The following is a 25,833-nucleotide window of genomic DNA, read 5'->3' on the forward strand; positions in this document are numbered from 1 at the left end:
GGACTGCCCGCCCCATCACTGATGAGGAGCCTGGGGTCCCAGGCCGCCCTGACCCCGCCCGAGGCCGCAGCGCACACAGCACGGAAAATGGAAGAGTCTGTATTTTGCCTGTCACTCCCTCTGTCTCTTGGAAAAGCTCAGGCCGGCTCCAGGCCAGGCCTACAGCAGGTCGTAGAAGTAGTCCAGGCCCTGGCCCAGCTCCCAGATGGACAGCCCGACGCCCAGCTCCCTGGCCAGCTCTAGCCGCACCTGCAGGGACTGAAGCAGTGGGAGTGTCGGCCCCGCCCTGCCCGCCTGCCCCACCGTGGGCCACCTGCCGACCCCTGCCCACCACAACCAAGCTGAGGGTCAGGGTTGCTCGGGAAGGGCTTGTGTCTGCTGCCCCCATGACCAGCGTCAGGACGCACACGCACCTTCAGTGTCGGGTAGAAGACGACGTGCCTCCCACCGCGGCTTCTGCAAGACAGCAGAACCCTCAGTCCGCCAGCCCGACTCCCACCCGCCTCTGCTCTCCCAGCCCCACCCCGCTCCAGCCAAAGCCTCAGGTGCCCCTCCTCGGGCCAGGCCGGCCCTCAGGGGCAGAGGCCAAGCTCGAGGCCCGCATCACCTGGGGCTGCCCCCGGACACTCACTTCTTGTACTCGAAGAAGTGCTCTGCGGCCTGGCTGTCCCACACCATCTGGGGCCGGTGGTCCTTCAGCGTCTGGATGTACCTGGGGGAGGCCGGGTGTGGGTGCGGGGGCCCTCCCCTGCCCACCCGAGCACCTGGACAGGGTGGAGGTGGCCTCTGCCATCACGGAAGGGGTGAGGCCACCAGAGGGCAGCAGGATGCGGGGTGTCATCCCATCCCCCGATGGTCTGCGAAGTGCCTGCAGCACACTGGGCCAGGTGGGAGGGCCACGCGTGTGGCCCAGACACGAAGAAAAGTCAGGAAGCAGGACCATGGGATGGGGTCTGGAACACTCGGGCCAGAGCTGCAGCAGCCGGGTCCTCACTGGGGGTAGGAGGGGGACAGAGACCCCGAGAGGCTGCTGAGATGTGAGCAGAGGCCGTGGCCGTGCTTCAGAGCTCACGCCGCGCCCTGAGCTGGCGGCATGGTGTGCGGGTGGAGCGCGGGCGCCCGCGCTGTGGGCGCAGCGCCTGCTGGGCCGGTGGTGCAGGCAGGCGCTCCCGGGGTCGGCCTGAGGGAGACTGCACCTGCTGCAGGAGAAGCAGCAACTTCTGGAGTTGCGGGGGAGGTTTGGGGCCAGCTGCAGGCCTGAGGATGAACGAGAACTGGGGGCAGCCTCGGCACTGCCCCCGCCGCCCCCGGGGGTGGGCGGACAACAGTCCAGGGCAGTGGTTTCCGGGCCCTTTCAGAGGCCAAGTTGTCCTCGGCCTGCCTCCTTGCTGTGGACACAGCTGCCCTAAGCCCACGGCAGGCCCCACCTCACTGCCAGGAGCAGGGCTTGAGAACCCCTCCCCGCCCAACAGAGGACACACAGAGGACAGGCCGGTGCCTAAGGTGCCGCATGGCCAGGACAACTGGGGTCTCCAGCTCACCCCGTGTCTTCCTGGCACGCAGCCGATGCCCAGACAGGCCGGAGACCTGCAGCCTGGGCCCAGGAAGGGGGCTGCGGTGCTCCAGGCTGCACCTTGCACGTCGGCAGTGGGTCGGGGCTGGACAGAGCCCCCCATTAACCAGCTCGAATCGTCCAAGATTATTGCGTTATACTTCATTAGCGCAACGCTCTTGGGATGCTTGATGTCATCTGCAGCTTCTGATCCGGCGTCGGCCACGTGGCTGAGACAGGTGTGGGATGTGCGGGGATGGGATGTGTGGGGAAGGGTGAGGCATCCCGACCCAACCTGTCCCTGAGCCCCTGAGGCCCAGGGCAGATGCTGGCGGGCAGGTGGCTCTGGGCCCTCACGTCTGGGGAGCTCTGGCTGTGCACTCCTCCTCCGGGGCTTCGCCTCAAAATCTGCTACCTGCTGGAGGTGGTGAGGCTGCGGGGGCGGCTGAGGCTGGGGGTTCAGCCAGACCCCTGAGAGCACCTGGTCCCTCCCCTCTGAAGGCCAAGGCTTGGCAGTGCCAGGGCGGGGACCACACAGGCCCTCACACTCGCCTGGATGCAGCCCCGGGAACGTGGAGCAGCAGAGCGGGGTGTGAGCCAGGGTGGGGGCGGAGGGACAGCTGTGCAGGCGGCTCCCAGGCAGGCGGTCCAGGAGGAAGAGCAGGGCCATGGGGGCTGAGGGGTCGGGGTGGCAGGGGCCTGCCTGGGAGGAGGAGGAAGCCGGGGCGGGGTGGGGATGAACGGAGGGAATCGGTACCAATGGGCCCTGAGCGTTTCCCTGAACTAAAGCGGAAGGCCTTGGCCACACGCCGGGTGACTCTGTTTCCACGAAATGTCCGGACGAGACGAGTCCACAGGCAACGCAGATTAGTGCCCCAGGGGTGGGGTGGGGTGGGGGGCTGCTACCAAGCATTCTGGAATTGGAGGTGGCGGCTGCACAACCCTGAGAACGGACTAAATGCCGCACAGGTGTGCGCTTTGCAGTGGGGGGTGTACGGCGCGTGACTCACACCGCCCCCACTCAAAAAAGTTCTCGGGCTTTGGAGTGAAGGGTTCAAGGAATGGCAGACAGAATTGTAGACGAAGACACACCAAACGGGTGGGTGGAGGATTCAGGGCACCGAGACGAGGTGCACGTCCCCCAGTTTCCAGAGGAGCGAGCAGAGACCAGCCGAAGAGAGGTGATCAGGCTGTGTGGGTGAGGTGTGGGTGATGGGGAAGAAGGGAGATGGGGGGGTGGAGGAGGAAGGGGACACCCCACCCCAGGAAGAAAGCCTAGCGAGGCCTCTGCCTTGGCTGGCGGGGCCTGCGGTGCCCTGTGCTCTCCGCTGTGACCCCACGAGAACTGAAGGGCCTGACCTCATCTGGCCAAGTCTAAGCCACCTGTGTGCCCTGGGTGGAGAGGCCGCTGGCACTGTGACCCACGGCTGGAACCTGCCCCGGATGGCACCGCTTCCAAGCCGGCCTGAGGACCTGGGTTGGGCATGCCCCGGGGGGGCACCTGACTTGCTGGCCCACCTTTTGGGCAGGTGACCTTCCTGGGCACCGAGAAGGGCCGTCCGCCCTGACCCGGTTTCCCCTGCAGCCCCTGCAGCATGCGGCCAGGACTCCACGGCCCCTGGTGATGGCCTTCCCAGGCTGGGCCGGAAAGGGGTGCTTGGAAGGGGTAGGGCCCCCCGCCGGAGGCCCACACGGGGGTCCAGTGGGCGCCGCTGCGGGTGACGTAAGGAGGTGCCCCCCGCCCCTGCCCCTGGGTCCCAGGCCCCCACCTGCAGGCAGTGGGACCGTTCCCAGCTGTGCCTCCGACGCAAGGGCTGGCAGATACCCTGAGCAGAGGCACTGTGAAAGCGGGCAGGGTCAAAGGAGCGTGGGGAGACCCCGGCTGGGAAGCAGGAGCAGGATGCTTGGAGAGGACCAGGACAGGCTCCGAGATCACACAAGCCAGGGGAAAAGCCAAGGACCTCAGCAAAGAGCGCGGCGCAGGGGCGGAGAAGGCCCAGAACCACGGGGGAGTGGCGACAGGCAGCCCTGGGACCAGGCACCACCAGTCGCCCCTAGGCAGAGCAAGACCCCGGCGCAGGACACACAGGGAGAGCTTCCCCGAGCCTCTGTGCCCTTGACCTCTGGTGCCCTGGCCCAAAAAGAGGCCTCTAAGCAGGGGCAGGGGTTCTGCCAGACATGGCCTGCCCTCGGGGATCCGTCTGGCCGTGTTCTGCTGGGGCTGGCTCTTCTTGAGGTCCCTGGGAGGCAGGGGCAGGAGAGACCAGGCAGGGTGGGGCTGTAGGTCCCAAAGATACAGGAGTATGGGTGCCCACTTGGCTTGAGGGTGCTCACGGGACTAGCCGGGCACCCTGGCCGCCAGGGCAGTGGGAGGGCCTCCCAGAATGGGGGCTCGGCAGCCGTTGGGACCCACGGATCAGCATGCAGAACTGCACGTGGGGTGACGTGAGCCTGCAGGCGGGGGAGCCCTGGCCCCTCCTGGGGTGTTTCACAGTTGCCCAGACTCCTCAAAGTTGGGGAGTGACGAGGCCACGCACACAAGAGCCCGGCCGTGGTCGTGATGGGGTCTGCTGTCACCCAGGGAAGGCCGACAGAGGCTTGGGGGTCAGTGGAGAACCCAGAACCTGCACACACAGCCTGCCCTCCGCCCCTCCCCCTGCGGCAGGCACAGAAGGCGGGCCTGGCTGATGGAGGCCAGAAGGCCAAGCCCCGGCCTGACAGAGCTGCCGGCCTCCCGCCCCTGCCTCCCGCCCCTGCTCCGCGGGCGAGGGAGCAGATGGTACGGCTGCTAATCCCCCACTGCCTGAGGGGGCCAGGGACACCTGCCACAGAAGGCCAGGGTCTCAGCGCTGGAGATGCTGAGACGGGAAGGCAGATAATCCTGGGCCAGGCTGGCCTGAGCTTCTGTCAGCGGAAGAGATGGAGAGACTCCGGCGGCCATGGGACTCACCTGCCCCTCCCACCTGGCCTGTCATCTGCTCAGGGAACAGAGGCTGTTGTAGTGAGCTCCAGGGTGGAGACCAGCTGGGGGGCGCATGCTGGTGAGCTGTGTTTCTGGGGGGGCCGGACCTGGGTGGACACGCTCACCCCCTGCAGAGGCAGCCCTCCCCTCTCCTCTCTCCCCTGAACAGGCATTCACCCGCAGGCGGCCTCGTTAAGCCTGCCCATCTGGTTCCCCAGATCCGAACTACCTGGCCCTGGGAGGGGGAGGGCTGCTGACCAGCCCTGGGAGAGGCCTCTCCCCATGACCCCCAGAGCCCCAAGGCCCTGAGCCCAGGGGTCAACCCTGCCCTGCCCACCGGGAAAGGGCTGGAAGAAATCAGGCTGTGGACAAAGGAGGTCAAGTGCAACCCCAGGGGCCAGCTGGGGGCCCCACCCCCTGTCCAAGGCTCACCCAGGGTGCGGGCAGCAGGCGGCAGATGGCCGGCCAGGGCCCTGGGAGGGAGGAGGAAGCGGTGGGGTGGGGGCACTCGGGTCGCGGGAGGGTGAAGCCTCGGTGCGGGCGCCGGGTGTGGGGGGTCCTGCGGGCCCACCCACCATGGGTTGAGGAGCGTCCGGGAGCCGCCAGACCTGGTCTCACTGCACCCGCCCAACCTTGGCCCCATCCCGTGGGAGGGCTGAGGCCTGGGGAAGGAGAGGAGCTTGGCGACGTGCCAGTTCCCCAGCTCAGGCGGGGAGCAGCCCCACCACCCACGCATGGGGGGGACTCCGGGCATCCCCACACCACGGCACCCCCCAGACGCCGACGCGACCCCCGGAGACAGCAGTCAGCCCTTCACAGGCCTGTCGACTCCACCCGGGCCCCCCTCAGCCCCTCCACAGGACAAATTCACCGGGTAGGACCCAAGCAGGCGCCGCTGCCTGACCTCCATGTGCCCCTGAGGGGGGGAGCCGCAGCCCTGCCGCCGGCACTCAGCCTGCTTGGCCCCTTGGGCGGCCCTGCTGAGCCGGCACCTGCTTGGTCCAGGTGAGGTGGGTGGCGGCCTCCAGGAGGTCTGGGCTGGGCGGTCCCTGACACACAGCCCAGCCATGCCCCCGGGCCTGGGGGAAGCCTCTCCACCGCCCCGGCACAGGCCCACCTCCCTCCTCTGCCTCCAGGCCTGGCTGTCATCAGTGGGGGCACGTCTGGTGGGGGGACACGCCCAGCTGGGGTGGGGCCCGGATGGGGCGATGCAGCCTTCCGTCCCTGGCTGGGGGCAGCCTGTATGCGTGTGTGTACGTGCGCACCTGTGCTCTCGCTAAACACACACCTTCATAACCAGACCCCCCCTCTGCCTCCCAGCCCCTCCTCAGAACTGGCAAGGGCCGCGTGCTGCCTTTGTCGCCGGGCCCCATGAGCTGGGTTAATGGCTGCAAAAACTCCACCTCGTGAGCTACACGTTTAGTAAGGAAATTACAGCTCTTCACTCCTCAGGCGGTGTTAGAGATGAACCGTGTCCCCCCAATTCATATGTTGCGTCCTAACCCCCAGAACCTCAGAATGTGACTATAATTGGAGGTAGGGCCTTTAAAGAAATGTTTAATGTAAGATGACTGAGGTACCCTGGGGTGGCCCTAACCCCACAGGACTGTGTGCTTATAAGAGGAAGTCAGGAGACAGACATACACAGAGCAACGACCCCGTGAGGACACAGGGAGGAGACGGCTGTCTACACGCCGAGGAGAGAGGCCTCAGGAGCACCAGCCCTGCCCACACCTGGGTCTGAGACTCCAGCCTCCAGGGCTGGAGACGACACTTCTGTGGCTCAAGCCCGGCCGTGGTACCTGTGTGGCGGCCTGAGCAGAGGTGGGTGGCACCTCCTGCCCTGCCTGTAGGCCCCAACACCTCCTGCCCTGCCCGTAGGCCCGGGCCAGCAAAGCCGGGGGCTGGAGCAGAGGTGGGGCGCCGGGTCCCTCTGGCTCTGCCTCACGTGGGCGACCCTGGCTACTGACCCCACCTCTGCAGCAGGAGAAAATGCCCTCCTACTCCAGCTCCTGAAGCCCTAGGGCCTGGTGCTGGGAGCCCAAGCTCCAGACGCAGCTCTGCCCGATGCCCCCCGAGCCGGGCACCCTGTCAGGGACGCTGCCAGGAGCCCCACGTCTGGAAAGGCTGTGGTGGGGACGGGGCAGCACACAAGGAACAGACAGCAGCAATGACAGGGAGGACAGATGGGCGGAGCGGATCCAAGGCACAGGCGCCGGGGGCCGAGAGCCCCTCTGCTGCAGGGACATGGGGTAGGCTTGGGCTGCTCCAGGGCAGCGCCTGCCAGCCCGGCTCCCGCCGTCCACAGGGCTCCCCCAGCAGAGGGGCAGGCCCCAGGGAGGAGGGGCTCCCAGGCCTGCGCTGGAGCCCAGGCCCTAGCACCAGCTGTGCGCACCGGGCAGGGTCGGGGAGGCACGGCTGACTCCGACGTCCCACCCCTGGAGGGGCCCAATCCGCTTCTCCTCGTCCTGGAGGCCCTGCCTCCAGCACAAAAGGGACCCAGGAAACGGGAGCCCCGCCCCACTGCGGGGGCAGGCCGGGAGCAGCCCTCCAGGACCCACGAGTCCAGGCACGGGCCAACCCAGCAGCCTCTGTCTCTCCCCCAGGGCAGACCTGAGGGAGTCACTGTGGACGACGGGCGCGGACAGCCCGGTGGGCAGCTGGCATTCGGCACCTGACCCCTGCCTGGGCTGACACGCGTGTCCCTGCGGCAAGCAAGCCTGCAGGTGACCCTGCAAACAGTGGGGAGCAGTGGGCACACGCGCTCAGGTCACAGCCTCGGGACCATCTCTGCTGACGGAACCAGGTCCCTCAGAGAAGCGTACAACTCTTGGTGTCCAGGGGACGTAACGGCACCCAGAGTGAAAGCAGAGGGTCAGGAACCCCAGATGCCCAACACCTAGCCAAGAGAACGAAACTCACAGCGTCCAGCCCGGGGCAGAGGCCCACAGAGAGCTGGCTCGACGGGACCACGGGAAGGGGACAGTGCTGACTGGACCCCAGGCGGGCCCAACGCCAGGCAACCATCCTCACGCAGTGCTAAGAGGACACGCAAAGGCTAAGCCCCAAACGCACTGCCTGACAAGAGAGCTACTACGACACGTGGGAAGGAAAAGCCCGGACGAGACGCGACCAAGAAACGGTCTGTGGGCTTGAAGACAGCAAGGAAAACTGAACAGAAGAAAACAGAAGCCAAAAAAATAAAATGAGTGTCAGCGGATGGGGGGACAAACAGACTGGCCTAACACACGAGTACTCACGGGCCCGGAAGAAGAGGAGAGAAAGGGAGGGACAAGAAATATACTAGAAAAAATAGACTATAACCTTCCCACGTATGATGAAAAGGATAAATACACAAATCTAAAAACTCAACGGAAACCAGATGGAAAAAATGTAAAGAAGCCTATGTAGAGGCACCTGGCAATCAGAGCGCAGGGGTGCTTGGTGGTGATACGTGTGGAGTAACCGGGTGACGCGTGTCTCGTGGGACAGAATGCACGGGAAGATGGCGAAGCAACACCACCGAGGTCCTGGAACAAGCTGGCAACCCAGAACCCCACATCCGGCACAAACATCTCCCCAAAACCCAGCAAGATAAAACGGAAGAGGATTCAACACTGGTAGAAATGCATAGCAAGCAACACGAAGGGCGTCCTTCAGGCTGACGGAGAGGCGGCCGGGGGGCCGTGTGCTGCTCGGGCCAGATGGGGGCCACACCCCTGCCGACCCAGGGGAAGAGAGGGCACCCTGCAGGCGCCTGGTACGTGGTCAGACCCTGCCAGGCCTCCTCCTCACCGCACCCCCACTTCTGGGAGACACACACCTGACACAAGAGTGCCGTGGCAGACGGCACAGGAAGCCACCTGGCATGGGGCAGCCGCCGGCTCACCTGGCCCCGATGACAGGCTCGCGGATGTCCTTGGAGGCCGAGTAGTCCATGCCGTAGAAGTTGAGTCCCAGCAGGATCTTGCTCCGCCACTTGGACTTGGGGTCCAGGACCTGGACGCAGGCTCGCACCCAGGACAGCGGTGCGCTGGGGCCGGCCCTGCGGGGCCAAGGAGAAGTGGGTTCAGCGGCAGGCAGAGGCCTCAGGGCGCCCCAGGTTGGGGTGGGGCCCACACACGGAGTGGGAAGGACGGCAGCAGACAGGCAGGCCCCTGCAGTCAGCTGAGAGGCTCAGGTGAAGCTGAGTCGGACAGAGGCAGCAGCACGGCGCCCCGGCCACGGGAGCACCTTCTCCTGGGCAGCGAGGCAGGCCCGGCACCACAGCCACCACGTGGCGGCCAGGACCGCACAGGCGTGGATGGACACCCGGGGTGGCGTTCCCATGGGGGTGCCCGCTGCCCTGTGTCACGCGGCTCCAAAAAGGAGGTCGCCCAATGCAAGGCCAATCGTGGGCTTTGGGACGACGAGACCGGGCCCTTCATGTGCCTGGAACCGAGAGCTGACAAAGCGTGGCCCTGAGCAGGCTTGTGGGAAGCTGGACTTTGCCTGAGCGTCCAGGCCCCCGGTCGTGGGAGCATCTCTGCGCCAAGCCAGAGCGCACGGGGCCCCGGGGTGCCCCCACTCACTGCTGTGCCGTGGAGTAGTCATAGGTCATGAGGCTGAAGCCATCCAGCACAGGGGCCAGCTGCTCAATCTCCTTGTGTGTGAACATGCCCAGCTTGTTGGTCCTGCAGTGAGACGGCGCGGTCACCACACCCAGCTCGCACAGCCCGTCCAGCCCCGCCCCAGCTGACACCTGGGCTCAGCAGACGGCACGGCAAGCCGGCCGTGTGGGCTCCCAGCTCACGCGCCTTCCTCCCCCACGCCAGGAAGACACCTCAGGTCACTTTCCCTGCAGAGTGGCCCAGCGCTCGGTTACAGGGGATGGCCCGCAGCTGGGTCCTGACGGGCAGAGCCTGATGCTGGAGGTCCAGCAGAGACCCGGCTCCCCTCCTGCCCAGTGCACTGGAGACTGCGATTAGCCCAGCTCCGGGAGGGCCCATCCATACGTGGGCACAGGTGCCCCAGGCCCGCCCCGCTTCATCTCAGCTGCGAGCACGGTGCTATGAGCAGAGCGCCCTCCCTCCCAAAGCCTCAGGCCTGGGGCAGGCGGGAGCCCAGGTGGCCTGTCTGCTGGACACACCTGGTCTGCTAGCCCACCCGCTCTGCCTGCAGCAGCCCCTAGGACTGCAACCTTGTCCCAGGGGGTCGGGGCCCTCTGCTCCCCCCAACATGTGAGCAGAGAGAGAATCCCTCTTCTCAGCCAGCACCTCCAATCCCTGGGCAGGGGCAGGGGTGGCCCACCGTGTGGACCTCAGCCATGGTCACTGGTTCCACAGGGTCCAGGCAGCCCGGCCCAGGCCCCCCCGAGACATGAGGCACCTGTGGGACCTGAGGACCAGCAGCACCAGCCAACGACCCCAGGACCCCAAAGCGACACTCAGTGGTGGGCACCTGCCGCGGCAGGGAGCTCGGGGACACACCTGGGGCGCAGATGCTCCACCGGGCGGTGACAGCCATGCTCCCTGTGGCCACACTCCAGACCAGCCCTCTAAAGTCAGCTAGAAGGCGCCAGGCCCGGCAGGCAGCGTTTTCCTCCCGGCTCAGCCCCAGAGATGGAGACGGGCCTGTGTGAGGAGGGCCTGGCACCTCGGGGCCTGGCGCACCCCACAAAGAGCGGATGCCATCAGCTCCAGGAAGATGTTTCCACAATTCAAAAGCTCACCCGTCCCCAGGTGGACGTTCGCTCAGGAACCCACGGACACCCAGCCCTACCGTTTCTGGATTCGATGGCTCACAAGGGGAGGCAGGGTTGCGAGCGGAGCAGTTCAGTGGCCCGGCAGGGAGTATGCCCCTGTGTCTCACGTCCTGGTCACTGCAGCACCGGGGCCTTCCAGGAGACATTCCCTGCTCAACTGGGAGAGGGGATCCCACCCCCAGGGGTCCTGGAAGCGCTGGTACCAGGTGTGAAGGGGAGGCCGGCGAGGGACAGGACTAAGGCAGGCAGAGGGGCAGAAGCAACGAACTCAGCGGGGGGGTGGGCACCAGGAGGCCTGCTACCCTGCTGGCCTCACTCACCCCATAAAAAGAAACCCTTCTGCTCAAACCTGCTCAGCACAGCAAACAGCCTCACTTTCACTGGCCGATTATTTCTTAGACAAACACTCTCAACAACGGCCACGGGGGTCAGAGAGAACGGAGTTTTCCAAGCCCCTTCTCCCAGTCACACTGTTCCAAGAAGTCCGCTGCTCGGGGAGGAGCCTGGTGCAGGCCCCCATCCCACATGACTCCCCGAGCCGTCACCTTTGCTGGTTTCAGCTGCAGCCCCGTCAAAGGCAGGCTCTGCTCTGTGCAGCCTGCGCCCACTGTGCTGGGGGCCGCGGCTCCTGCCGACATCAAGTGCGCGGTCCAAAGGGCTGCAGGGGCCGCCCTGGCCCACCAGCCCCTCTGCTTCCCAAGGCTCTGACCACCTCATGGCCTCTGGCCACGCCTCGTGTCTGGGCACCCGGGGCTGCCAGGTGCTTCTCGCTGAGTTACTACCCGTCTGACTGCAGGCACCCCTCCCCTCCAGAAGGCCCGCCTGCCCCACGGGATCCTGTCCCCCAAGACCCTGAAGCTGCCAGAGGCGGGGCTAGGGCAGCACCCGTGTCTCCTCGGGGCGTTGCAGGATGAGGTGGCCCTGGTAGACGTCGTGTGGCCTGGCCTCCCCTCTCCACGTGGTCACGGACAATGGACATGGCGTGGCCTATAGACCAGGGGTCCTCAACCCCCGGTCCTCGGAGTGCCACTGGTCCGCGGCCTGTCAGGATCGGGCCACACAGCAGGAGGCGAGCAGTGGGCAAGTGAGCGGAGCTTCATCCGCCACTCCCCGTCGCTCCCACTACCGCCTGAGCCACCCCCGCCCCCTGCCCGTGCAAAAACTGTCTTCCACGAAACCGGTCCCTGGTGCCAAGAAGGTTGGGGACTGCTGCTCTAGACAGTTTCCCCCCAGACACGAGGAGGCTCGCCCAGAGAAGGACCCCACCCATCTCCTTCCTGACTGTGGGGAGATGGCCTGCCCGAAACCATGGGAAACTACGGGGGTGGCTGCAGCACCCGTCAAGGTGGGCACCTGCCCGTGAGGATGCGAGCTCACCGCAGGGCAGGTCCTGGGAAGGAAGCCAGCCCTCCATGCCTGAGGCCAGTACTTTCCTGAGGGTTCCGGGAGTGCTGGATTCTCAGAAGATACAGCCTGAGAAGCCGGGGTGAGAACTAACTCAGAGCCCCCTCCGGAGCGAGGACGGCCCAGGGCTCTGATTAAACCAGCTGACTGGTGCTGGAACGTCAATAGGGGCCGAGCCGCAACCTCGGGAGCAGGGCTCAAGGTCAGAATGGCCGCTGTGCCAGCAGCCCCTGGAGGGAGGCCCCAGACCAAGGCGCACAGCAGCAAAGGCACGCCGGCCCTGGCACCGCACACAGAGCCCCTCCTGGGGCGGCTGTTCCCGTGGGGGGCAGCGCAGCCTTTGTGAGGCGACTGATGCTGCAGAAAACCCCAGAAAGACTGTTTACGGCTCCCAGGCTCCTCTGCTGGGGCTGCTATCCAGAAGCATGGCAGAACAAGTCAACGATGAGACAAATTCCGAGGCCGCCAGAGCCTCTGGAGAGAACAGGGCTTGCTCGCCAGCCGGGGGCGTGCAGCCCAGGCCCGAGCCCCCCCAGACACACCCCTGGCTGCCAGCAGGGGCAGGCCAGACTAGGCCACAGCTCAGCGGCAGTGCCCAGGACCCATGCCTCCAGCCCTGGCCACGGTCTCCTCCCTCTGGTCACCTCCTCGGCTGCCAGGTGGAGGGCACTTCCTCCCCTGGTCACCGCAGGGTGAGAGAGCGGCCCTGGCTCACACCATCTACTTCCTGCCTAGGGGACAGGAGCTCAGGCTAGACGCCTGGGCAGAGAGGGCGCCAGTCGGAAAGCTGCTCCCCACCCTGCCCCAAGCCCTCCCGCCCTTCCAGGCCAAGCCCAGAGAGCAGCCCCTCCATGGGCGTCTGGCCCAGTCACCCCCCTCAACACACACACACTCTCCATCCAGCACATGGTCTGGGAGTCTGCTCTCTGCACCCGTCAGAAGCTGCGAGGCCCGAGGCTCTGGGGAGTGGCGGGGTGTCAGCAGGGAGGGGCTGCAAGCAAGGCCCCTGGGTCCCACCCCCAGCCAGGCAACCAACCTCTCCCCAGCCGAGACTGAAGGGCTGCCCCAGCTTCCGAGGAGCTTGTCTCTGCCGACGGCCCCTGACTACAAAGGGCAACCGGGGCTCCACCGGCCACAGCACCCCACCCCGAACCATCACAGAAACCAGCAGACCCCGGAAACGGGTGCCCACACCTGCAGCCGAGCCCACAGGCTCTGTGAGTGTCTGCCACCCCTGGCTCTTCCAGAACGGGCCCCCCATCCTAGGAGGACCGGCGGCCCCTGCTGCCGCCAGCCTATCACACGCGCGTGTTGCACACGGGAGCACACACGAGGCTGAGGGCCCCGGAAAGATGGGGAGAAGAGTCGGGAGGGAGGCCAAGGCCCTTGGGCTTGGGTGGGACCATCGCCCAGGCCTCTGGTGACGCGTGGGGACTCTGGGGGCACGAGGGCCAAGCAAAGGGCGGGCAGCCAACCTGGGAGCGGCAGGTGCCTGCTGTGGTGGCCGCGGCCTTGGCCTTGGTGCGCCCGCAGGCTCCTGTGCGGGGCTATCGGCCTGTGAGCGTCAGGGTCGCCAGGTAGCTCGGGTCCCAGAGCTGCCCACCTGCTCCTGTTAACCGGCCTGCGCTGCAGAGCGAGCCGACAGCCGGGGTGACAAGATGCACGGACAGCGGTCCTTCCAGAGCAGCGCACTGAGGGCCCAGGCTGCCCTGGGAGCCAGCGGAGACCAGGCAGAGCGCAGGCAGCACCCCTGGGCCTCTGTGCGCCATCGATCTGCCACTTGGCTCTGAGCTGCCCTCAGTCCTCACTGTGCGATCTGGCCTCCTCCGCGCCCAGCACAGGCTGGACGTGGGAGCCAGGCCACCTGACTTGGCACTCGGGCCCCGCACCTCCCTGTCCCAGGGGTTCTGGAAGAGCTGCCTCACCGGGCTCTGCGTCCCGGTGTGTGCAGGGCCGGGGGTGCCTGTGCGAGGGGGCCGGGCCGGCTGCCGCCCTGGGGTGGGAGGTCAGGGCCCCCTGGGCACAAGGCCTCATCGGTGGAGCCGCCCCCAAGCCCTCATCTCAAGGCAGGATATGAGCAGCTGGGCTCAGCGGTGGGAGCCGTGACCTCCTGGGGCCTGAAGCGGCACAGGCCCTGCACCGCAGTGCCGGGGGCCTCGCCAGGGACCAGCGGGGGCGGGGAGCGAGTCTAAACGACACGGTTTCAAGCGCTCAGGTGTAAGGATGCAGCCTTGACCCGCTGACATGAGGGCGCTGAGGCCACCGAGGTGTCCGAGTGTACTGAGGGTCCCTGTCCGCACATGCGGTGGCCAGCGTGTACCTGGACGGGGCTGGGCAGTGACCAGGAAGGGCCTCCCCTGGCCAAGCAAGCACGGCACTTACCCAGGGGCAACAGCCGGCGGGATGACCAAGAAGGCTAGCAGCCGGGCCTGGTGCAGTGCCTCGGCCATGTGGGTGAGCAGGTGAATGAGGCCCCTGCAAAGAAAGAGGACAGGTCAGGGGCAGCTGGGCCAAGACCCGCTGCAGGCAGACGCCCCTCACGGCCACGTTCTGCCTTGGGAGATACGGGCTCCTGGGTGCATGCACCGGGGGGCCTGGAAGACACCGCGGGGATCGCCCTCCACCTAAACTGCCTGCCCAGCCCCCATCCCTCCTCACACTCAAGCCCCCTCCGTCCCCACAAGAGTAGGGTGGAGAGCAGAGAGGGATCGGTGTGGTGCCCCATCACCTCTGGACCCTCCCAGACACACAGCCGGGCAGGGAGTCAGGAAGGACCCATGTGGACCTGGCATGCTGGCCTGCTGGTGGCCAGGTCAGCCTGGGCCACGAAACGCCTCAGCTGAGAGCCCTGCTGCACCCGGGAGGTGCCTTGAGATGAGGACTTTGGGGCGGCTCCACTGATGAGGCCTTGTGCCCAGGGGGCCCTGACCTCCCACCCCAGGGTGGCGGCCGGCCCAGCCCCCTCGTACAGCCACCCCCGGCCCTGCACACACCGGGATGCAGAACTCTGTGTGCCTTGGCCCCAGGGGGAAATAAGGAGGGGGCGCTGGCGTGTGCTCGACCGGGAGTGCCTGGAGGCGGGGGAGCATCTATGCGGGCAGCGGGCCACCAGGCAGGGGGCAGAGGAGACAGCAGTGTCACGGGGTCGCCTGGACCCTAGGCGTGTGGTAGGTGGCAGTATCTCAGAGCTGGCGGGCAGCACGTCCGGCAGGACAGTGGCTCTGGCACAGCCTGGGAGCACTTGTCAGTCCCGGAGGCCACCGTCACCGTGCCTGGGAGGCTGTGGGTCCAGTGACCGACCTGGGTCCTTCGCTGCAGCCCCTCAGGAGCCACCTCCGTCTGGAGAACAGGCAGCAAGTGCCCCCCGCCACCACCAAGTGCAGGAAGGTCAGAGGGGCTGCCCCGGCCCCCAGCCCCAGAGCAAGTCTGCAAAGAGCAAGGGGGGTGGGGCAAGCACAGCTGCCGGTCGTGCTGCCAAGGCTGCCATGGGGCCTGGTGCGCACTGACCACTGGACTGTGGCAGCCTCTCAGAGCCTCCCAGGTGGCCCCTACTCAGCGGGAGCGATCCCGGTCACTCCACCCTGGCTTTGACTGTAGGTTGTCAGGGGCACCCTCGGGGGAGCACACGGGCTGGAGGGGGCCGGCACCTCCCTGAGGCCAGAAGCTGTCAGCACCTGTCACTGCTGGGTGCCTTCCTGGCTTCTGGGACCACCCAGGGGATTGCCTCTCTGTGAGAGGCGGGAGGTGGCTTCATGGCCCAGGGGAAGCACCTGCTCGGCAGGGACCGGGGGCAGTCTGCTGGGACAGAGTCCCTGGGGTTTCCCCTCGGCTGCCCGCCCGCCCGCTCGCCGGGTGTGAATGCAGGAGACGGGCCTCTCGCCAGCGCCGGGCAGCCCTGCACGCTCCTCCCCGGGAGGCTTTCACGGGAGGGCCTGGGGGACCCGCAGCCCAGGGTGGCACGTGGACAAGGTGCCATTGCCTCGCATCACACCAAACAGGCCTTCCCAGGGTGACCTGGCGCTTTGGGTAGGAAACAGAAGCCTAAAGAGGGTGACAGGTGGGCACAGGAGCATGGACGTCCCTGTCATGCCCGCCACGGCCAGGCCTGTCCTCGGAAGCAGCTCCCAGGCAGCAGTGTCCAAAGCCATCTACCAGGCTGGCCAGCCTCCGCCCTCCTCCGGGCCCCCCGCCAGGAGCCCCCGGGGTATGGAGGCGCTGCCGGCTGCTCCGGCACCTCCTTGCCCAGCTGTACCCCCTCCTCAGAAGGCGCCGTAAGGCCTCCTCAGCAGGGCCACCACCCAGCAAGGACGGAGGCAGAGCCGAGGGGGTGGGGGCATTGTCTCTCGGCCAAAAGCCAGGGCCCCCAACGTGCAGGTGCCGCGTCGGCTCCCAACAGACGTGGGTATCCCCCATGCTCTCAGCCTGGCTGTCTCCACCCATCCACCTCCTGAGCTCCAGCCTTGGGGCCCTCCCAGGGCAGAAGTGGACAGAGAGGGAGCCTTTCAGAAGCACCCACCGGGGCGGGGGTCTGAGCACCGAGAAGCAGGCACCGTGGCCGGGGGCCTGGGTCCAGGCCACCCCCGTTCCCGAGGCCAATAGTGGAGTCTCCCTACCCCCACCCAGGCAGAGAGGCCCCGGCACGCCTGGCTCCACGTGCAGCTTCCTCTGGGCCTCGGGCAGGAGGCCTGTCCCCCTGCACAGACCCCTTGACAATGCGCCTCCCCCTGCACTGAGAGGCAGGAGACCCCACGGACGCTGTCCTGGAGCAGAGCACCGCCTGCAGCTGCGGGAGGGCAGAAGAGGAGCCCTGCCCAGGGCTACCCCCAGGGTTCGGCACACGTACAGAACCAGGGGCAGCGGCTCCTGCAGGGGACCTGCCCCTCTCCCGCCCTGCCGGGTCACTCCGGCCGTGAGCCTCATGCGCAGGGTGGATGCTGCTTCGAGGGGACCATCCTCCCAGGCCGGCTGATGCAAAGCCTGTGGGCCTGGGCGGCAGGTCCCTTTCCCAGAGGACTCTGTGGCCACCTGCTCCAAGGGCCCCTGGCCCTGCACGGCCACCTCTTCTCAAAGTCCCCTGGAGGCTCCATCAGGCCAACCATGTGGGTGTCTCAGCTGGCCACCTGCCCGCAGCTGCCCCCGGGCCTCTTAGAGCCACTGTCCGACTTTCTCGGGGTGCCATCCCCACCCCCAGGTGCAGACTGTGGGAAGCAGGCCCTCCTCCCACACGAGGTCCCCCCACATCCTTCCTCCAGCCTCTTCCTGACACCCGGGGGCCCGCACGCTGCCCACAGCCCACTCACGCGTGTTTCTGGATCAGCAGCTGGTCCCAGACCTCCACCACCAGGCCGTCAAAGTGCTGGCTCTGAGAGGAATGGGGGCTGGTGAGGAGGGCCCCAGGAGGAAGGGGTGGGAGGGAGGCGCAGAGCCAGCCCCGCTTCCTCCCACCCAACCAGGCCTCAGCCCGAGGGCCAGCTGCAGGCCTGGAAGCCCCTCTTTGAAGGTGGCGGTGTGGGCGTCCCCAGAGGAGCCAGGAGCAGAGGAGCTGGGGCTCTCGTGGGCCCTGTCCACTGGCGTGCCTCCCCCAAACCTGACCCCAGGGTCCTGAAGGGTTCTCCCCTCCCCGCAGCCCAGCACCAGCTACCAGGATGGGTTCCCTCCCAGGAGGGTAGCCGGCAGCTGGGCATTGCCCAGGGGAAGCCCCTGCCCCCGAGATGCACGGTGGCCAGAGGGAGCCCACGGCAGCCGGTGGTGGCTGTGCAGGCACCGGGCGTCACCTTGGCCACCTGGACGACGGTCCTGCTGAGCTCCTCTATCTCGTCCTCGCTGTCCAGGACATTCTGAAAGTCCTCGTACGTCCAGTCCTCGAACCGGAGCCGAGGCACTGGGGACAGACCCGCAGAGACTGTGACCCTCTGTGCCGGCCCTGCCCACAGGCTGGCCCTTGGCCTCCAGAGCGGAGTGACCACAGCCAGGCACCCAGTGAGGTCATCCCAGTGCAAGGTGGCTGGGTGAGGGAGGGGCACCAGGGGGCGCTGGGGAAGGACGGAGGTGCGCACCCTCTCCTCCCGGCACACCAGGCCCCCGAGTACCCGGATGCTGGCCCGCCCGCCGCCTCCTGCCTGCCTCCGGCTGGACCAGCCTCCGCTGGCTCCCCGCTGGCCCAGCTGCAGGCCCCCTTCCTCCTGCTCAGCTGTTATGTGCCCCTAGACCCCCAAGCCTCCCTCCCCAGCCCCACTGCACTTTGCAATGGGTCCCTTCCTCGCCAGCCACGAGCTCCAGGATGGGCAGGGCAGGGTGAGCGTCACCCTTGGGCGCAGCCCCCAGGTGCCCTCGATAAACACTCCTGGGTGAATGAAGCGATGGGAGGGCAGGACCAGAGGCGAAGGCGGGCTGGCCTTGGCAGGCTGAGCTGGGTGGGCGGGAGGGCCACAGGGCTCTGGCCGGACTGAGGGCCATGAATGCCGGGCTGGGGCGGCCTCACTTCTGAGCCGTCGGGAGAGTGACCGACGTGCCAGGCAGCTCAGCCTGGGTTACCAGGCAGGCAGGTGTGAAGACCCCGGGGCCACTGACCCACCCACAGGGGGCTCCAGGACCTCCACCCGTGGCGTATGGCCTAAGGGCCCACAGCCCTGACCCCGCAGGCCCACTGGACTCACCCACACGCAGGCCCCTGGCCTGCTTCCTGACTGCCCGCATCCACCCTGTGGGACGTGGAGAAGCCAGTCAATGTGGGGACACAGCCGCCTGCCCATGTGAAGACTTGCCCTACCCGCCAGGAGGAGAACAAAGGGAGGGGGGCAGGGGAGAGTCTGCGGGCCCTGCACTGCCCCTCCTCCCCCTGCAGGACCGCCAGGGCCAGGGGCAAGTGGCTGCTCCGGGGGCAACGACTCCGAGGCGCCTGGGACCATCTCTCAGAGCCGAGGGGAATCCAGGGGCCAGGCACCAACGCTGCCCGGCCGTGTCCTCCAACACACTGCCCTCCCAGCTCGGGGAGCCCCCCCACCAGCTAACACCTCCTCTCTCTGAACCAAAGGGAGGACATCTGTGCAAACACAGGTGCAAAACATGGCTGTCAGGACAGCCAGGCCTCGCGCCCTCCTGGACACTGTCTTGGACGCCTCCTCCCTGGACGCTGTGTACAAACCCCCAAGGGCAACAGGGATGTGGGTCGATGCCAGGTAGTCACCACGCTCGCACACACTCACACCCTCCCAGACCCCTGGGGTGAGCGCAGACGAGCAGCAGGGCGAGCACCTTGGTCCACGTCGTCAAGGCCCGTGACCTCAAACATCTCACGGCCGTGCCTCTTCAGCTGCAGCCACACGGGCGCGACGTGGGTGAACTTGCCCCCGAAGATCTTGGCGACATCGTAGCCGTGCCTGTTCCACTGGCAGAGAACGGAGAATGGGTGAGCCTGCTTGCAGCTGGGGCAGAGGGCCTGAGAGCCGCCTTGGGATGGGGGCACCGCAAGGCGGCCCGCACCACGGGGAACAGGACGCTTGGCGCGATCCCGGCCACGTCTCTGGGAGGCATGGCTCCCGCCACACCCCTGTGGCGGCAGCGGCCAGGGGAGGTGAGAACGCAGACAGACTTGAGCAGCCACCTTGCCCTTGGGACCTCCCTGCCCACCCCAGGGCCCGGCTTACTGGCGTGACGTAGCCCAGGATGTCCCCAGCAAAATGCCTTCTGTGGGCCCTCGCTGGGCAGTAGCTGCGATGCTCGAGAACCACATCCTCGGCTCTGAGGTCTGTCACCACCAGACCCCGCTCGTGGACGGGCTTGCTGGAAAACTGAGTCTGAAACAGAAGGAGCAGGGAGAAAGCTGTGAGGGTTCGTCCCCAGGCAGAAGCCCAGGGACAGCAGCAGTCCTCTTGTTCAGCAGGGGTGTGTCCCAGGATCAACACGGAGCTGCTGAGCAGGAGACCGCAGGGAAAGGCCTGCCTTGAGGAGCTGACAGGCCCCGAAGACTCATTCTGCCTCCCCAGGGCTGCCCCAGAAAAAAGGCACAAAGACACAGCCAAACCCGGCGTGGCTCCTGTCTGATCTGCTCAGTGAAGCAGGGAAGAGCGCAGGGGTCGAGGCAGGGTGAGGGCGGAAACGTGGCACGTCACAGAAGGTCGGCCCAGCGGGGGCAGGCGCACCCTCGGGCCCCAGCACCAGAAGCTGCTCCCGCCAAGGCCAGCCGGCCAGAGCCCTGGGGCAGCACAGCGCAGGCTGCCCAGAGGCCAAGCTCTCGGCTCACAGCCCCAGCGGGCAAGGAGGCGCGATGGCTCAGCCCTCTGGCCCATCTCCAGACTGCCCTTACCTTCTCCAGCAGCGTCTTCGAGGCAGCCTTTTTGGCATCTGACTTCGACAGGGTGGCGTGAACAGAGCCGCAGGCCAGGGCAAGCCAGAGTGTGCCGAGGAGCACCTGCATGGTGGGCGTGTCACAGCAGGGTCCAACCTCGGGGTCCAGGGGGCTGCAGAGAAAGCAGAGCCCGTGGAGACCCCCAGCAGGAAGGGTGTCCCCTCTGCCTACTGCAGCAATGGTCCTAGTGGTGCCTGGGGCCTCCCAGCCCTAAGCTGGGCACTGAGCCAGCCCCAATGGCCAGAGTCCACCGCTGGGCCTTGGCATCCCTCAGACACCCAGCAAGGGCCTTCCTTGCTGCAGGCCGGTGAGCCCTGCCCCACTGCCTCGGGGCCGCCCTAACCACAGCCGGCCAACTAGGAAAAGATTGGCTCTCCACCCTCCTCAAACCCAAAAATATTCTGGCTACGAGCTACTGGCTTAAGTGCAAAATAACAGAGCTATGGAAAGGACTAGAAGAAAACTTGGGAGCCTGTGTACGTAGACTCAGGGACAGGGGCTGGAGAGGGGAGGCTTTTCCACCTAGGTCAGCAACAGTAAAGGTCATGATAGGAAACATCAATAGAGTTTACTACGTAAAAACGTGAAGCTTTCACTTAGGAAACAAAAAGCAAATTTATTTATTTTTTATTTATTTGCTTTAAAAAATATTTATTTAGGTTGTGCACGGCCTTCGTTGCGGCACGTGGGACCTTTTAGTGGCAGCATGTGGACTTCTTAGTTGAGGCATGTGGGATCTAGTTCCCTGACCAGCCATCGAACCCGGGCCGCGGCACAGGGAGCACGGAGTCTTACCCACTGGACCACTGGGGAAGTCCCAATGAAAAGCAAATTTAAAGAAATAATACGCAAAACAAGAAAATACTTGGAACGTACTTGACAATGAATTTCTATTCCTCATCTACACGTGACACGCAAAGAACTCTTACAAACTGAAAATAAAACACTCCAATAAAAAATGCCCCACTATAAAATACAGAAAGGACGTGAAAAGGTGTCACACAGAGACACCCCATGATACAGACCCCCCCCCTAACACACAGACCCCACCTCCACCATCACCAGCAACCAAAGGAACGGACGCTGAGGTAAGACAGCGAGCTGTGCGTTTTGGTCCCCCCCACCCCCAGGCATTGGCAAGGACTAACAGATTGATGCGACCTGAGGACCTGGGGCAGCTTCACTCTCAGAGCTGTTCCTGAGAATTCATGTTGATCAGACCTTCTCGGTGACAACGTGGTCACAAATATTATACTTTCCAACATGTGTTTCTTTTTTTTCAAAAATCCCACTTTGGGGGACATCCCACTTATGTCGAAAACGCTCCCAGATGCTCACTGCAGCGCTGTTTAATACCCTGCACTCCCAGACGCCAGAATACAGAGGGCACCACGGTGCTCATGACCCCTAGTACAATCGTCACAAAGTGCACACGCACAGCGGGGTCCTGTCTTATTATAAATTTATGGCTGCGTTGGGTCTTCGGTGCTGTGCGCAGGCTTTCTCTAGCTGCGGCGACTAGGGGCTGCTCTTTGTTGCGGTGTGCGGGCTTCTCATTGCGGTGGCTTCTCTTGTTGCGGAGCACGGGCTCTAGGCGCATGGGCTTCAGTAGTTGTGGCACGCGGGCTCAGTAGCTGTGGCGCACGGGCCCAGCTGCTCTGCAGCATGTGGGATCTTCCCGGACCAGGGCTCCAACCCGTGTCCCCTGCGTTGGCAAGCGGATTCTTAACCACTGCGCCACCAGGGAAGCCCTCCACTTCATTCTTAAGATACTGGTTTTAATCCATCAAACCTGTCTCTGCTCAGTGATGTGCAATTTGAGAAATGCTGACCACCGTGCCCTGAGCGACCATCACCAACACCTGGCAGGACCCCGAGCCGACTGTCCCGTGAACAGAATGCTGCCGTCCCCACAGCGCGGGTAAGGTCCGTCACAGATTCTCGCCCGTGAGCACAAATTTTGGAGCTAGCTGTGTTCCTGCGGGGAGGGCCGAGTGCACTTGGAAGTGAAGGCGTCGTAAGAGCAGGAAGACCCCAGCCCCGGCGGACGTTAACCTCGGGTTCTGTCCACACTGTGGGCCACCGTCTTGTTCCCTCAGCGGAGGAACCCTGAGGCAGCCTGCCCTGCGCAGGGGGAGCGGGGAGCGGAGGATACTAGCGGGTCGAGGTCAAGAAGGAGCCAGCCCGGTGCGGCCCATCGTGCCCCGGGTCCCGGCCCCACGCCGGCCACGCCACGTGCTGCCGCTCGCGCCCGCAAGCTCCCGCCCCGCGTCCTTCGTCCACACCCGCTCTTACACGCACTCACTCACACCCGCTCTCACATCCCCTCTCGTCCACTCCCGCTGTCACACCCACTCACACACCGCCTCTCGTCCACACCTGCTGTCACACCCCTTTCTCGTCCACACCCGCTGTCACACCCACTGTCACACTCCCTCACACCCGCTCATACCACTCCCTCGTCCACACCGCTGTCACACCCGTTCTCCCTCGTGCCGCGCCTCCCGCTCTCACACGCACCCCCCGCGCGCTCACTCCGCGGAGAGGAACGGAGGCCGTAGGAGGCGGGGAAGCAGACGCCGGAACGCGGGACGCGGACACCACCCCGGCCAGCCGGCGCCGCGGCGCTCACCTTCATGTCCCGGAGACCGGACGCTCGCGAACGCCGTCGGAAGTCCCGCCTCAGAAAGCCCGCATGCCGCCGCCGCCGCGCCACGCCAGCTTCCGGGCCGCCGCCACGCAAGACACGCTGGGGGCGGGGCCGAGAGGGAGGGTTGGGGGGAGCCGAGGGGAGGAGCCTAGACGGGGAGGGCGGGGCCGAGGCAGAGGGGCGGGAATGGGGGCGGAGCGAGGTCGAGGGGCGGAACCGGGGCGGGGCGGAGCCTGGTGGACAGGGCGGGGCTGATGATGTGGGCGGAAAGGGGCGGGGTGGGCCGGACTGGGCAGGGCGGGGAAGCGGGCGAAGAGGAGGAGACCCGCCCGGGGCGGGTGGGGTCCAGACTTGGGCGATGGGAGGATCTAGAGGCGGTCGCGCGCGCCGACCCCGGCCTTCCGCGGGACCCGGACTCGCCCGGGAACCTAACGCCCTCGCTCGACAGCTGGCGCGGGGGTCTGGGTTCGGGGGAGCGCGCGGTCCCCACGCCTCGGCAGCGCACGCTCGGTGGAGGGCTGGCCTCCCGGTGCGACGTCCGCGTTGCGACCACGTGGGTGACCACGAGGGCGCGCCGTGGGTTCCAGGGCCGCAGGTGGCCCGGAGGGCGGCGCAGGTTAGACATCCGGAATTCCACGTTCTCTCTTGAACGCGGGAATCGCCTCTCCAGGCTTTCCTCCTACCGCCTGGTGGCCGCCCGCCAGCCTAGCCCTCCTCTGTCAGCCCCCGTGTCGCCCTGGGTGAGCTCTTCTCACTCTTTGGTTTTGGGCACCATCCAGGGGATGGTGGTGCCCACAACGCTGTCTGGAGCAGGGACACGTGCTCCAGGCCCTCTGGATGGCCCCTGAACATCGTAAATCCCACATATTCTAGAGTCAGTGCTCTCTCTGTCCTTGCTTCCAGGAACTGTGGCACTTCTCACATGCAAATCCCACAAATCTGGAACCCTCCAGAGGCTAACAGTAACCGCCCCCGTCCCCCAACCTTTCAGCCCCAGCAAGGGGAGTCAGTGCGCCTCTGGGACAGATTGAGGGCACAGTGGCCAGCGGTTTTAATCACAAGGCATTTTACACTTGATACATGCTGACAGATCCTCCACCCATCCCTAGCTGTTCCCGGCAGTTTCCTGCAGAAAACCGCATAGCCCGTCCCTGCTCGGCCAGCCCTGGGACTTGCTGCACGGCTGTTTCCCCATTTCTGCTCCTCAGGTTGGTTACTCCCCGAACTGAACTTCGTTCTCTTTCTTCCTACTCAGGTTTCCTTCTTTCTCTTCCCCCTATTTCTACCAGACGACCCCCACGGTCTTCCCAGGGGCTGGGGGCTGGTGGGTGTGATGAGGCATGTCACGTACCAACCGTCAAGTGTCACTGGGCATCTCTGCGTTCCTGGCACCCAGCTCAGCCCTGAGGCCTGACCTGTGGGTAGTGACCCCAGGTCAGGCAGAGCTCTGGAGAGAGCCCCAGGAGGCAATGCTGGATGCAGCCCTAGGAATGCCAAGGAGATCCCAGCAAGGGCAAAGTTCTCTTAGTGAGGAAGATATTTAGTTGCCTTAGGATCCCTTGAGAGCAGAGATATTTGGAGCTAAAGGACTGCAAAGTTGGACTTCCCTGGTGGTCCAGTGGTTAAGAATCCACCTGCCAATGCAGGGGACACGGGTTCGAGCCCTGGTCTGGGAAGATCCCACATGCCACGGAGCAACTAAGCCTATGCGCCACAATTACTGAAGCCCGCGCGCCCAGAGCCTGTGTTCCGCAACAAGAGAAGCCATCGCAATGAGAAGCCCGTGCACCTCAACGAACAGTAGCCTTCACTCGCCGCAACTGGAGAAAGCCCAAGTGCAGCTACGAAGACTCAGGGCAGTCAAAAATAAATAAATAGATAAAAATTTAAAAAAATAAAAAAAGAATTGCAAAATCCACTCAGGGTTCACTCTGGTCCTGCACGGCAGACCCCGAGAGCAGGCAGGAAGGAGGGACAGCGAACCTGGCGCCAGACCCCCTCTTCAGAGCCCCCACTGGGCAGGGTTTGGGGGTCTTTGGAGTTGTGAGCACAGAGCTGTCAGCCTCCCAGCTGGCAGAGCTGGTGCCAAGGGGCCCCAGCACCTCGGTTGAAAGCTGACTTCTTTAAATGGGTCCAGCCACAGGAAGATTTAGAATGAGGCATAGGAAGGGTTAAGAGAATCCGAACCAAAGTGTTAGCATCTACAGGTGAAGTGAAACTTGAACACATTTGGTAGTGCGTGTTCCTGGAACATTTGGGACAACTTGGGGTTCACCATTTTAAATATTTAATCTATTGAGTGTATGAGTTCTTGAAGCACCCGAGATTTTGTTGTCAGTTCAGACAAGCTAGAGTACATAAATGGAAGTGAAAGATACTTAATTTATAAATTCGGTTTGAAATGCCGAAAATGCTTGAGTATGTCGATGGCACAAAATGTTATGCAGAGGCCCCTTAAAAACAACCATAAAATCTGCTAGGCTTATGAAGGGAATAAGGGCTTGTAAAACGGAACTTAGCAGGTTAAAAAATTAGGTTTTGAAATTATAACTTTAATAAGTCGAATCCTAATTATTTAAATTTAATGTAAATCTGAGTATAAACTCCTTGCTCAGGCCCGAAACCCTGACCCTCAGCCCCCATCCCTGGCCCTTCCTCAGGCCCTGGCAGCCTGAGGAGCTGCCTGCCCTGCCAGGTCCACGCTCTGCGCTGCGAGCCCAGGTCTGGCCCACGCTTGCTCCATCCTCCTCCTTGTCCCCCGCCTGTCGCAGTGGGCACCAGAGGACACGCAAGGGCAGATACAGGCCCCGTGGAGAGGCCTTCAGAGCCAAGCTCTCCTGCTGCCACTGGGTCCCTCCCCCATGTTCTGGGGACACCTGCAGGGCCAGAGCACCCCACTTCGGGGGCACCCGGCCAGCCGAGGATCCCCAGTCTGAGGCTGCCTCTCCAGGAGGGCCTGGAGGGCATCTCTGTCTTACTATGGGGAGCCCAGTACCTGGTCGACACCCCAAGAGCACTCATACCTTGTTGCTGGAGGTGCCCGGTGGCCATGGGGCTTCTGGGGTCAGGCCTGTGTCTTCCCTGGGGTGGCCAGTGCTCCCGGGTAGGGCGAGGATGGGGTCCCTGGCCCCGTGGGCAGCCCTGAGCCCCTCTTCATTTGCCAAGTCAGCACAAG

At 64.8% G+C, this 25,833-nt stretch overlaps 2 protein-coding genes across 4 annotated transcripts in view; one reads left to right on the forward strand and one right to left on the reverse strand.

Moving 5' to 3' along the window:
* Positions 1–83: 83 nt before the first annotated feature.
* CHID1 (chitinase domain containing 1) lies at positions 84–22,742 on the reverse strand. Of its 3 annotated transcripts, none has more exons than XM_024748850.1 (13): positions 22,641–22,742; positions 19,967–20,120; positions 19,308–19,457; positions 18,916–19,048; positions 18,318–18,362; positions 17,436–17,542; positions 16,962–17,023; positions 14,044–14,136; positions 9,086–9,187; positions 8,404–8,559; positions 632–712; positions 414–456; positions 84–258 (listed from the first exon to the last, which is right to left on the reverse strand). In XM_024748850.1, exons 2-13 carry the CDS (start codon positions 20,075–20,077, stop codon positions 160–162), a joined length of 1,182 nt encoding a protein of 393 aa, XP_024604618.1. In that variant the 5' UTR covers positions 20,078–20,120; positions 22,641–22,742; the 3' UTR covers positions 84–159. The 3 variants fall into 3 exon arrangements, with proteins under 3 accessions (XP_024604618.1, XP_024604619.1, XP_024604620.1); XM_024748851.1 differs by having other exon boundaries at positions 22,529–22,651; XM_024748852.1 differs by lacking the exon at positions 18,318–18,362.
* A 3,030-nt stretch (positions 22,743–25,772) lies between these two features.
* Positions 25,773–25,833, forward strand: part of AP2A2 (adaptor related protein complex 2 subunit alpha 2) — a 68,806-nt gene continuing 68,745 nt past the window's right edge. The window contains exon 1 of the mRNA XM_024749021.1: positions 25,773–25,833. Coding sequence (XP_024604789.1) covers positions 25,773–25,833 — 61 coding nt within the window.

Source organism: Neophocaena asiaeorientalis, unplaced genomic scaffold (genome assembly GCF_003031525.2).
Source record: "Neophocaena asiaeorientalis asiaeorientalis breed wild unplaced genomic scaffold, Neophocaena_asiaeorientalis_V1.1 scaffold43, whole genome shotgun sequence".
In the NCBI taxonomy this organism is placed as follows: domain Eukaryota; kingdom Metazoa; phylum Chordata; class Mammalia; order Artiodactyla; family Phocoenidae; genus Neophocaena; species Neophocaena asiaeorientalis.

What these genes read in the sequence shown, in the direction of transcription:
- CHID1 (XM_024748850.1), bottom strand. Translation starts at nt 20,077, where the DNA reads ATGCAGGTGCTCCTCGGCACACTCTGGCTTGCCCTGGCCTGCGGCTCT. An exon ending in TCCTGGGCTACGTCACGCCA is followed by an intron (nt 19,049 to 19,307) that starts GTAAGCCGGGCC and finishes GTTCTCTGCCAG; the next exon opens with TGGAACAGGCACGGCTACGA. An exon ending in CCGTCGTCCAGGTGGCCAAG is followed by an intron (nt 17,024 to 17,435) that starts GTGACGCCCGGT and finishes CATTCCTCTCAG; the next exon opens with AGCCAGCACTTTGACGGCCT.